The sequence below is a fragment of the Leopardus geoffroyi genome, chromosome C2 (assembly GCF_018350155.1).
Source record: "Leopardus geoffroyi isolate Oge1 chromosome C2, O.geoffroyi_Oge1_pat1.0, whole genome shotgun sequence".
NCBI classification, from domain to species: Eukaryota; Metazoa; Chordata; class Mammalia; order Carnivora; family Felidae; genus Leopardus; species Leopardus geoffroyi.
This window is the reverse complement of record NC_059333.1, coordinates 14757287-14769944: the sequence shown is the minus strand read 5'-3', so window position 1 is coordinate 14769944 and position 12658 is coordinate 14757287. Positions and strand designations below refer to the sequence as shown.

The following is a 12658-nucleotide window of genomic DNA, read 5'->3' as shown; positions in this document are numbered from 1 at the left end:
TTTAGTCTCTGGAATACTCAGAGTTATGACATTATAACCATAATAATGATCCTATGTGGAATATGGAAATGGTCTCTTGCCAGCTTTATATGTTTCTAATGATAGATTCTCTTAGAACATGATAATAAAAGGATTCACACGTGACATCATTTTTTTTCTATGAAGATATCTCTAAATAATTTTGCTTCTTGGGATAATTCTTGGTCATTTTCAATTCAATGATATCAGACTTTGATTCAAAAGAAAGAAAGAAAGAAAAAGAAAGCAAGAAAGCAAGAAAGCAAGAAGGAAAGAAAGAAAGGCAGTAGTACACAGGGTGTATGTAGTCATTAACAAAGAGTAAATGAAAAAAAAGAATGGACCACAGTATCTCAGCCATTTGAGTAATAACTTCCATATTTCCTAACCCCTTGTTCCATTATGTCTTGAATGTGAAAGTGTCATAGTTTATTTATAGTAATAAATAGTAATTATACACTTGCTTTTGTTCCTTTTCCCAGATGCACTTACTCTGGCCTGCCTCTGAGGTCAGCTTTTGGTGAAGTTGTGTTTCTGCCTTTGTGTGATCCAGAAGTGGGAATTAATTTTTGAGTTCTCCCACTTAACACTATGGTTACTGCTGTTGTGAAAATACGTCATTAAGATGGTGCTAAATCATTCTTGATAGGAATGGTGAGCAGAAAATGAATGACCCTACTGACAACCAGCTTATCCCAATTGAGTTCAACTAGCAAAAATGAATGAATGTCTGTTGCCATTGACATGATGCATCCTGGGGACTGTAACCCTAGCTTGATTTCATTCATTCATCTACCAGATTAACCTTTATCGAGTATGTACTACTTTCGGGATTTCATTAGGTAAGATCCCATTGTGTGCATCAAGGATATAACAAGGGTAAACAAAACTGTACTGGTTAAACCAAATAATACTTGAAATAAAATATAAAATAGTGACCTTGTAATTAACAAAAATATAAGCATATTTAATGCTACCGTTGTGTTGGAAATATCAACTCTTTTGACTGTGGAGTCTACCTAAAAAAAGTGAGAGGAGAGATAATATTTCTGTGGGTTTTGAAGAGTAAGAAAGACATGACACTCCTTCTAGAGTTAGAAGACTGTACTGCACAATGTGTTCGAGGAAAGGAGTAGGTGGCGTCGATGGAGTGCATGTTGGTGGAGGGAATGCACATGGAGTCGTGTGGAGAGGGATTGGGACAGGGCAAAGGTGGCCTGCAAATGGTCTTTAACATAGACAGACCTCAGGGCACCTGGGTGGCTCAGTCGTTAAGCATCTGACTTCGGCTCAAGTCATGATCTTGCGGTCTGTGGGTTCGAGTCCAGTGTCGGGCTCTGTGCTGATAGCTCAGAGCCTGGAACCTGCTTCGGATTCTGTGTCCTCCTCTCTCTCTGCCCCTCCCCTACTCATGCTCTGTCTCTCTCTCAAAAATGAATAAACATTAAACATTAAAAAAAAAAACTTACACGGGCTGTTCTTGGGAAGGCGGGGTGGTTTCAGCCTTTAAATGAGGGTCTCATTTGCCAAAGTGTTAACTCCAAGTCACAGAAATTGTTTTCCAAAATGGCTTAAGTAAGTGAGACTTAGTGGCTCATATTTACTAAAGTCCAGAGACAGTCTGGGCTCTACTCCTTGCATTTCTCTTGCCTTTACTGTCTTTCAGGTGATGGTGTAATTTTCAGGCCGCATACAAGATGAATGCACGTGATACGACAAGGTCTAAAGGAAGAGATGGTTGCTCCGCAAAACTCCACAAGAACTTTAACCGGAAGAACCTGCACACATCACTCCTTGTTTCTCATTGGCGTAAGTCAGAGCACGCGCTCCATCCTGAACCAATCACTTCCAGGGAAGATTGGGGTGCCCCCTTGTACTGGCCAGATTCCATCCTGAAAGTGGGAGCATAGCAACGTTCTTTCGAAGGGCTGACTAGGCTCAGATAAGCAGGGATACATAAACAAAGCACAGTTCTTGTGGGGGGAGGGAAAAGAACGCCTGTGAGGGCGATGACAATGAGTACCCAGATCCACTTACACATGTTTTCTTCCTACTTACATATTTTCAAATGTAGATGACTGTGTTTGCCCAAACAAGAGAGTTTAGTAGACTACCTGGGTATCACATCCAGATCTAAGCCCAAGATATCAAGAGGTCCAATCTTCCTGCTCAGTTAGTATTATCTATTCATGATAAGGCTACATTTCCAGGAGCTCCCAGGGACTTCTTTGAAAACAGATGGTTGTCCAGTGACCAAGGGAGGAGAGAGTCAAGCATCAAGGTGAGAAAGAACTCTTAGAAAGTGAATTAATTTTATTATAATAAAATGTATACATGTTTAGTTTCATTCATACTTAAGATGTTTGTTTCATCATACCCAGTTACTGCTGTTAGTATAATATCAGGACCTCAAAATTCCATTATTACTTGTAAAAGTGGGTGAAAGGAGCTCATGAAAAGTGTTTTGACATTTCCTCATCTGATGCAGCCAGGATAATACACTCGAAGCATCACTGCTGTCTCTGGAACTTTTCTTCTTGGATTAGACCCATTAGTAGTTTAACCAAAGTAAGGTACCTAATAAGGCCAAAATGATTATAAGCAGAAGAGTTTAGAATAACCTCCAGCCCAAGCTGTGATTCCACTTGCCAAAAAATCCTGGGAACGAGCAATGTGTTGCCAGAGAATTCTGCCTACCCAGGAACGTGTTTCTTAAATTAAACATTTCTTTTTGGAGAAAACATAGTAGGTTTGAAATTCCCAATGGATATCTTTTTTTTAATTAACATTGACTTATGATCTAATATCAAATTACATGAGTTTATTTGAAGGGAAAAAAAAAAGACCACTTGGTCCATTTTGAACAAAAGAAGTACGAAGGAAAATAGAAGAAAAATAGAAGGAAAAAAGAATAGGTATTCTATGAGATAAATGGTTTCACATTAATAGGATTTTTTTTAATTATCACTTTTCTAGCTAGTAGAATATAGACTCTAGCCAGATAATTGCAGAGACTGACTTTGAAGGGCAGTGAAGCCCAGGTCCAGAATCCTTAACAAGTTGGTTGGTGGTAGAAACCAGATCTACAGGTTGGTTGGCAATAGGAAGTTTGGCTGCTCTTAGAAGCCAGGTAGGTAGGGCAGTAGACGCTGGACCCATAGCCCAGGGAAGGGAACCCATAGACTCCATAACCCAGGGATCCAAAGCCCTGGAATTCACAGCCCAGGGAGTAGGAACTTCTACGTCCATACACCAGGCAGTAGCCTCTGATGGATCCACAGTCCAGAGATCCAGTGTAAATTGACCTGCAGGGACTACAGAGCACAGAGGTCCTCGGGCGGGAGCAGGACGTCTGGCAGGGGCTGGACACCACGCAGGACGTCCGGCAGCTGGTGGGCTCACAGCAAGTTTCCTGACAACCTCTGTAGAGGGAGGAGCCCAGCTGGCAGGTGCTGGGAGAGCAGAGGTCAGTATGGTAGACCAGGTTGCTGGGGGAAGAAGAGCCACAGGAGGAGCTTGGGTAGTGCAGGTAGCCCCCACGTGAGCGGGAGGAGAAGTTTCCAGAACAGCAGCTGTAGGTCATGTTGGCAGGAGATGGGAGTTCAGCTGAGTTACAGTGAGAAGATACTGTGATATCTCCCAGGCATGTTTATATGCATATATATCCCCTCACTGCACTGGGTATGATGCAGACCCTTGCCATTCTTGTGCATGTCTTGTCATGAAAATAACTAATTATCCTAGGCTATAATTATAACTGAACACATCCATGTGTTCTTAACTGCTGTTTAATTATTCTGATTTATAGAAGGCACTCGTCGCTTTTTTTTTTTTTTTCTGGAAATAAGGTGTGGTTTGCCTTCAAAGATATTTGTCATGATGCAGATAGTGCCCTCCCTTCTTCACGAGCTTGACCGTGGGCATTTTGAGCGTGAATGTATAACTTGTTACCACCAATGCACTCCTAACAGTCACCCACACCCCCCTCCCAAATATTTATGTATGTTTTATTGAGCATTTACCATGCGTAAAACATTGAAAATTGTGGCATCATCTAATCCTTGCAACAACCTTACGAGATAGGAATTGTCACTAATTTAGTGACCCACGTGTGCCTTTCTTCAAAGCCAGAAGGAACCACAATGGTATGCTAACAACTTGAGAAGCTTGTCTTTTTCACTTCGAGTATCATGTGAGCAATGAATGCCCACGTGAAAAAATAACATTTCAGTGTGATAACATTTGCATTTTATCCGATGGGCCTCCGTATGGAGTCTTACCTCTTTTATGAAATCCCTAAATGCCGCCACTGAAGGAACAACTTCTTAATCATTTTAGTTCTGTTTTCTCTTATGCAAAGTTACCATGGAGATGGTTGTTTCAAACTGCCTATTTGTCCTCTCATTTAGCTTATCATCAACAAGCAACTCATGTTTTATCCAGTATGGAGTTATTGGATTCTTTTTCCATGTGAGGCAGAGAATTCTTTGGCAAACACTTAGCCTATCGCTGAGAATAATTGCTAAAAACTGATATACTTTGAGTGACTTGACTACCGATGAAGCGCATTTGCAAAAACTTGAATTTTTAATAGTGTGCTAACCTTTGCCAACTCAGTTGGGAGTGAGAAATGAGACACCTCGGAGAGTGATTCATTTCACTCCCTGCTGAGCTTCTCTTTTGCTCATCGTTCTAGAAAGACAAAGAAGCATAAAACTTACCTTCATACCAAGTAGTTAAAATCATCCTTATGACTATAAAAAAAAATCAATGGTATAAAGAAAAGTCCTGGAATTAGAGATGTCTTTTTCCCCCACTTACGATAATATCCAACTTCTGCCTGCAAGCATCTTTTAGAAATTGGAGACAAAAAGCTATTTATGTAATTTGATCTTTCTGTTTGTTTTGCAGGTGATTTGTTTTCTAATCTCCTATAGTATTTGCTTATCTGGCACCAATGGAAGAGTTTGCTGGTTGTTTTGCTTACAAATTTCTGCCGAATGTTGTGCTCACTTCTCTAAATCCTTTTCATTCCTTAAAGGCAAAATCAAATCCCTCCTATCTGACAGGTGTTCATCTCAGCTGAGCTTTGGCTCTTCTGACATCAGAAGCTTAGTATGTGATAAGCTATCCATTTGGTGCACACACACACACACATACACACACAGAGAAGGAATTGCAAGGGATGCCTTTTGATATGGGTCATGCAGAATGAGTTAGACTTCAGCCTTCTGAATTTGCAGAACAGCCACATGCAGGGAAATACCTCAGGGTCAGCAGCAGTAGGGCTTAGTCTTCTTTGCCCCAGCGACTGGCACATGGTGGGTACTCCTGAGTTATTTCTGAGCTGAAGGAATATATCAAATCATTAACTTTTTATTTTTGTACTTATCCAAAACAAATATATGCATATGAACTAATTGGTTTTTTTTCTTTTAAAACTTATTTTTATGAAAACTCTAAGTGAAATAAGTCTCTTTCATGATTGAATATAATCCCCAAGTATAAATTCAGTGCGGGAAGCGACCCAAGATATCTATCCCCCACCCCCACTCTACACACAGCTGGCCTTGGGACCTTGATTAATTATTATTTCTTTTCTCATCCATCCGTTCAAATGGTTCTGCTTTCTCAGCCTTATGACAAGGTCAACTTTTCTCCCATCCAAAAATGTCACACAGTGTCATTTCCTTCATGACGATATAGCTCTCCTAATTTGTTAAGGATAGAATTCTCTAAGAAAGTGTGCCTTCAGTCTGTCAATGATCTTACTTCTTTTTCTCTTTTCAATAACCATAGTTTCTCTCTCTGGCTTACCACTCTTCCGAAATCTCACTGGCATCGCCAGCAGTGGCTCTATGCTGCTAAATGCAATGGACATTTTGGGGCGATCTTATGTGAACCTTTAATCACATTCAACACAAGAGACTGACTGTGCCCTTGATCTTGAAACATGTGCCCTTGATATTGAAACATCTATGTAGTTCCATAACGTCACACTCCTCATTTTCTAACTGCCACCTAATTCTCTGTAACCTTAGTTTGGTTCCTGTACATAACAGTTCCAGAGGCGTGGTGCTCACCTCTTGACACATGCTGCCTATAGAGGAGGCACGTCCCCATCATGGCTTAAAATACTACCCATATTCTGTGCCATTCAAATGTATACTTTCATACACGCCTCTTTTTAATTCTAGGCTCCGATATCCAATTACTTACCAGACATTTCAATTTGGAGGTTTCATAAGGGTGTCAAACGTTCATGTGTGCGAGATTGAACTTTTGCTCTTCCCTACGGAGAATGAAATATTTCTTTTCTTATCTAGGTAAGCAGCGTTTCCATCCATCTAGTTGCTTAACTCAAAATGCTTAGGATCCTCCTCATATATGCAATCCTTCCCCAAAGCGACCCGTTCTGTCTTCCAAATTCATCACAAATCCATCTAGTCCTGCCTTTTAGTAGAGGGTTTGTCAACCTCATCATCAGTGACATTTTCGGATGTGTAATTCTTAGTTGTGGGAACTGTCCTGTGCATTGTAAGGCAGGACTCTTGGCCTCCATCCACTAGAGGCCAGTAGCACACCTCTTCCCCCCAACACTCTCTCACACACACACACACACACACACTCATTAGGACAATTAAAAATGTCTCCAAAACTTGCATGGGGGAGAAAGCAGTTCTGGGAAAGAACACCTGCTCGAGTTCAAGGTGGTCTCCTTTCTTGGCGGGCTGTGAAAGAGTTCCAGCGTGGTCCGCCTCATCTTCAGAAAACGTCTCCTCCAATCTCTTCTCCCTATCCCTGCCTGAAAAATCTTAAGGTGAAAAGCCGGTCGTATCACTCTCTTGATTAAAACTTTCTCATTGTTTTCGAATACACGTGCGATAAAACACAAATCGTCCACGTGACTTGCGAGGCTGCACAGTCGTGCCCCTGCCCATGGCTCTAACTTCATTTTCACACTGTACCCTTTCCCTCTTGCACCATTAAACTCTCTCCAGCTTTCTCCTACTGCAAGGACACGCTATTTTCCCTGCCTGCGTGTTCTTCCTTCACCTGGATAATTAAGATAATTAAGCTTTTCCTCACTTTATAACCACTGGATCCCAGGATAAATTAGGCTTTCCTATTATGATATCTATTACCTTGTACTTAATTCTATCATCTTTATAATATACATATACACACACACACACACATATATACTTTTTTAAATATGAAATTTATTGTCACATGGGGGAGGGGAAGGAAAACAAAAGAGGTTAGAGAGGGAGGGAGCCAAAACATAAGAAACTCTTAAAAACTGAGAACAAACTGAGGGTTGATGGGGGGTGGGAGGGAGGGGAGGGTGGGTGATGGGTATTGAGGAGGGCACCTGTTGGGATGAGCACTGGGTGTTGTATGGAAACCAATTTGACAATATAATATATTTTTAAATTGCCCTGTAGACTAGAGCAGCTAGTCTGCCCTGTAGAATACAGCTAGTCCATGGAGTTTGTTACTCTCTGCCATGAGATAAATGGTGTATGCCAACAGGTAAATCAATGCATCACTTCCTTCATTAAGAACATTAGGAAGTCTTGCATGATTAAAATTGTTAGCCTCACTAAATCATAGGTTTGGTAACATCACTGATTTACCGTGGTCTATGACTCATTTTTTTGAGTGGCACATCTCTGACTATAATCTCTGGGTGAGGGGTGCGTGGTGGGGGAAGCAGACAATAATTCTACTCTTTCTTGTTCAGCACTGAATCCTCTGCTCAAGAACGATCAAAGTTGTATAGTTGTTTTTCTTTTTTTTTAATGTTTATTTATTTTTTGAGAGACAAAGAGACAGAGCACGAGTGGGGGATGAGCAGATAGAGAGACACAGAATCCAAAGCAAGCTCCAGGCTCCCAGCTGTCGGCATAGAATCCGACGTGGGGCTCAAACTCACAAACTGTGATATCATGACCTGAGCCGAAGTTGGACACTTAACCAACTAAGCCACCCAGGTGCCCGTGTCTAGTTCCTTAATGGATAAATTAGGAAATGGATGGTTTTATCACCACCTAAATATCTCCTATCTCATTTTGTCTTTAGACCTCCGAACTTTCCCTTGTTCCGCCTATCCCCCCGGATGCTTCACAAAAACAGCAAAACCAGCAGAAGTTTAACTGCCTTCATAAACAGAGTCTCCCGACTCAGATCTGCTTCTGTGCCTTTTCACCCACCTAAATTATAGTACACCATCTATGCAACTCTGAAAATGGGATGTCCGGGAGACATCTAGAACCGCCCCCCCCACCCCGCCCTGCTTCCTCACTTCCCATCTCCCATCTTGGATCAGCATGTCTTGCTATTTTTTTAAATCTCTGAAACATATTAGAATACTTTGCTTTCCTTTCTTGCTGTGTCTCAGCTTTCCTATCTTTGCTACTGCAGGTGGTTCCTCAGTGTGCCCCCAATCCTCTGGGCCTACCTGTCTCAACTCTGTATCCTGTGCATTTTTTCAGAGTGTGTTTTCAAAAGTCTATGTTGACCTCTGCAAACTTGAATTCATATCTCTAAGTATTTTATGCATGTCATTCTATGATCTGACCCCCCCCCATTATCTTGCACCGGATACCTCTATGCCCTAATTTTATCTTCAAAAGATAGCACACCTCTCCAGCTCAGTTTAAGGGCTGAAGGCAGAGGAGTTACTCAGGCAAGGGGGGTCTTGTTTCAAGAAGCTCGGCGTCGGGAAAGAATGTCAGAAGAGAAGAGATGAAAGGTGAAGCTGGAGACAGACAGGAACCAAATTACGAGTGGTTCTGTCAGCCGTGGTAGGGATTTGGACATCCTTTAAAGGTCCCGAAATCTCTGCAAAATCAAAAATCCTTTGGAACCAATTTGGAGGACGAAGACGACGCAGTATTTATTCTTCTTAGATGGAATCGCATGGCTCAAACTAATGGAAACTATGCAGATTAATTTTTTCTGCCCCTTCTCCGTGTGGATATCTTATGCCGTGCCTCAGAAATAAATCAGTATGTTTGATTATGGGGCATTGTCCTAGATACTACCCGGGGTATGGCTAATCCACCCCATTACCTTTCTGAAATCTGAAAAACTCTGGATTCCCAAACTCATCTGTCCTTGTTGGCTTAGACAAGGGAATATGATTCTGAAGCATTGAGAAACCATCTGTAGGTTGTAAACATAGGTAGAACTAGATCAAATTTGCCTCCTACAAAGGTGATTCTGGCTACAATGTGAAGACTGGATCAGAGGGTCTCCTAGGAGTATGAATGGATCCCAGGGTTCAGACCATGGTAGTATGATTCAATCGTCTATATTCTTAACCACAGTGCTTGGCTGCCTCCAATAAAAATGATAAAAACCAGGAACACATAGAATGATATGAGAAGGGGCCCACGTGGCACCCCGAGAAACTTTTACATTTAAGGAATTTGCAAAGAGGAGCCTGCAAAAGACGGGAGTTAATAGCCAGTGAAGTAAAATGAAAATCAGGAGTGTAACAAACAAAATCAATGGAAAGATGTGTTACAAAAAAGGAAGTAGTCAAAAAAGTATTGAATATTGGAGAAAGGTCAAATTAGGTAGATATTCCCCCTGGATTATAAACATGTCATGATCGGAGACCACACACATTCATTTCTTTCTTTTCTTTTCTTTCCTTTTTTCTTTTCTTTTCTTTTCTTTTCTTTTCTTTTCTCTTCTCTTCTTTTCTCTTCTCTTCTTTTCTTTTCTTTTATTTCTAATTTGGAAATGACCACAATTGCAACAGTGCCTGCCTAGCACATAGTGGATATTTTAAAAGTAATCACAGCTAATTTTTTTAAAAAAATTTAATGTTTATTTTTGAGAGAGATGGGTGGGGGAGAGGAGAGATAGAGGGAGACACAGAATCTGAAGCAGACTCCAGGCTCTGAGCTGTCAGCACAGAGCCCGATGCGAGGCTCAAACTCATGAACCATGAGATCATGACCTTAGCCAAAGCTGGACGCTTAAATGCCTGAGCCACCCAGGCGCCTTTCACAGCTGAATTTTAGGGTTCTTCCTACATGCAAAGGAATCTGCATACATTATTTCGTTTAAGCCTTAAAAGAGCCCTGGGAGGCAGGTGCTCTTATTACCTTCATTGAGAGACCCAGAGAGATGAAATATAGGACCCAAAGTCACGTGGCTAGTGAGCATTAGAACCAATATTTGAATCTGGTTTGAATTCAGAGCTCATGCCCTTAACCGCCGTCCTGTCCTGCCTCTCCAAGGGACAAAAGACCACACATCTGCAGACCAGAGGGGTCTCTTGAGCCTCAAATTCAGTTCTAACCTTCTTGGACGTTGAAAAGAAAGGGAAACAGTGCATAGTACTAATGTCCTCCCATCTTCCATGTGTTTGCTCAAGGGTCACTGCTTTTTGGTTTTTTGTTGTGTGTTGTTGAGTATACTCAACACAAAATGTTACATTACTTTCAGGTGTAGAGCATAGTGATTCCACAACTCTATACATTAGGCGCTGCTCACTGCGAGTGATGCTTCCTTGCAAATGGGTGGTCCTTACCGATTTTATAAAATCAGCAACCAAAGCTATCCGCATAGTATTTAGCAATATGAGGATGTGCATCCCCAGTGGGCCAATGACTCTTAAAAAACATCAAAGGAAAACATGAACAGGTTCAAAATCCATAAAAGTTTAGCTGACTAGACAGAAACATTTCTGCACATGATGGTAGAAAAAGAATATCAAATAACTTATGATGTCATTTTTTAATGTTTATTTATTTTTGAGAGAGAGAGCATGAGTGGGGGAAGGGCAGAGAAAGAGGGACAGAGGATCCAAAGCGGGCTCCTCGCTGACAGCAGTGAGTTGGATGCGGGGCTCTAACTCAGGAACTGTGAGATCCTGACCTGAGCAGAAGTCGGATGCTCAACCAACCGAGGCGCCCCAAAATTTATTTTATATTTCTCTTAGTATCTGGCAGTTTCCCCACTTTGACTATTCTTTGTATAATGATGACAGAACATGTATCGCTGAGAGAAACTAAATAGTTGGTGGTCAGTCAATTCTTGAAGTGAGGGGTTGCAGCTAATGAATATAATAGAAAGAAACAGTACCTATAGGAGTATGAAGAGGCAAAAGCCAGTCCTATGGGCTAGTCTTTATTCAGTGGTAGAAAAGTAGTTTTCACAGAGGACGCTGGGATGACAGTTCAGGTTTTGGGAATTGCAAGACTACAATTTAAAGAATGGAAGGCTTTGAATTCATAGTGTTTGGAAAAAGGATAGTTCCTAGCTGCTGATGGGCTTCTACAAACTCTGTCTTGAGTCACTACAGAGAGACCTATCCAGGCAGAGATCGGGAGAACAGAGTTCAGTGGGTTGACGCTGTAGCTGGGGTAAGTGAGGCCACAAGATAAGACTTAGGTAGACCAGGAATTCTGTAAAAGGACGAGAAGTTTCCAACCCAGCAGTTGTAACCTATTATCACTTTATCTAAGTCATTTGTTATCATGTCAGGGAGTATCTGAATATTCCCTGCTGGCTTAGATGGCTTATGTGCTCGCCCTGTGGGTGAGACGTTCTTGACAGCCGACTTCAATATCCTTCTCCAATTTACATAAGAGTATCTCCTTAGTGTGTTGTCTAACTTAAAACAACTAGATCAACACTCTTATAAATATGCTTCCTTGTATTTTGTAGGTAAAAGCCAGCTTACAGTTTTGCCTTGGATTTCAGGTGATTGCTGTGTACTCAGAACAGTGGGTCACCATTGCTGGTGTAATTTGTGACTCAGAAGGTCATTTACAGGATGCCGAGATACAGTACTTCTCTTTCCTCCCTGCTTATGGTATTGTATTTTGTTGTGGTTCTTTTCTCTTCCTCATGTGGTGTGCCATATAATAAAGCATGTACCTATGTTCAGTAGCAACTAATATGTGTGACAGAAATGGTTCATAAAAGACAAAGATCATTCCTTGATCATGATACTCCATGAGAATCAAATGAATTTTGTGGAAAAATAATTCTTCTTGGCTCTCTTTACCAGCTGGATGAATATGGAATGTCTCATATAAGTGGACTTAAATTATATTAGCTAAGAAATTGGAAATTTCAGCCCAAATTCTTTTAAAAAGTAATCTCCCATCAAACTTATAGCATGTAAATTTTTAATGGCCCCTTAGGGGCTGTGTTTAGAAGCAGTAAAGCAAATACCAAATTATTTTCTTCAAGCACATTGAAAATTGCAGAACAAATAAAAATTTCCAAAGCAATGTTACAGATATCACATTTCCATGTTATGTGAGGGCGGGTGTTACATCTAAAAAGCCCCGATTAACCTTGATAGAGGAATGTGGTGGCTTGAAGGCCAGACAAGCTCTGGAGTGAAGACCAGGACTGAAAGCACTGCCCAGTGGGATCACAGTATAAAAGAAATATTAAAAAAAAAAAAAAGTCGTTGAGGTGCCTGGGTGGCTCAGTCGGTTAAGGGTCCGACTTCTGCTCAGATCATGATCTCCCAGTTTGTGGATTTAAGCCCCATGTTGGGCTCTGTGCTGACAGCTCAGAGTCTGGAGCCTGCGTCAGGTTCTGTGTCTCCCTTTCTCTCTGCCCCTCCCCCACTTGCCGTGTCTCTCTCTCTCTCTCTCTC

At 41.3% G+C, this 12658-nt stretch overlaps 1 protein-coding gene across 1 annotated transcript; it reads right to left on the bottom strand.

The window, feature by feature from the left end:
- Positions 1–2935: 2935 nt before the first annotated feature.
- On the bottom strand, positions 2936–3638 carry LOC123576040 (keratin-associated protein 13-1-like). Its single transcript, XM_045437073.1, has one exon. It carries the CDS (start codon positions 3599–3601, stop codon positions 3071–3073), a length of 531 nt encoding a protein of 176 aa, XP_045293029.1. The 5' UTR covers positions 3602–3638; the 3' UTR covers positions 2936–3070.
- Between the last annotated feature and the right edge of the window lie 9020 nt (positions 3639–12658).

Bases quoted from the DNA above. Each gene is read 5' to 3' on its own strand.
- LOC123576040 (XM_045437073.1), bottom strand. From the start codon at position 3,601: ATGACCTACAGCTGCTGTTCTGGAAACTTCTCCTCCCGCTCACGTGGG.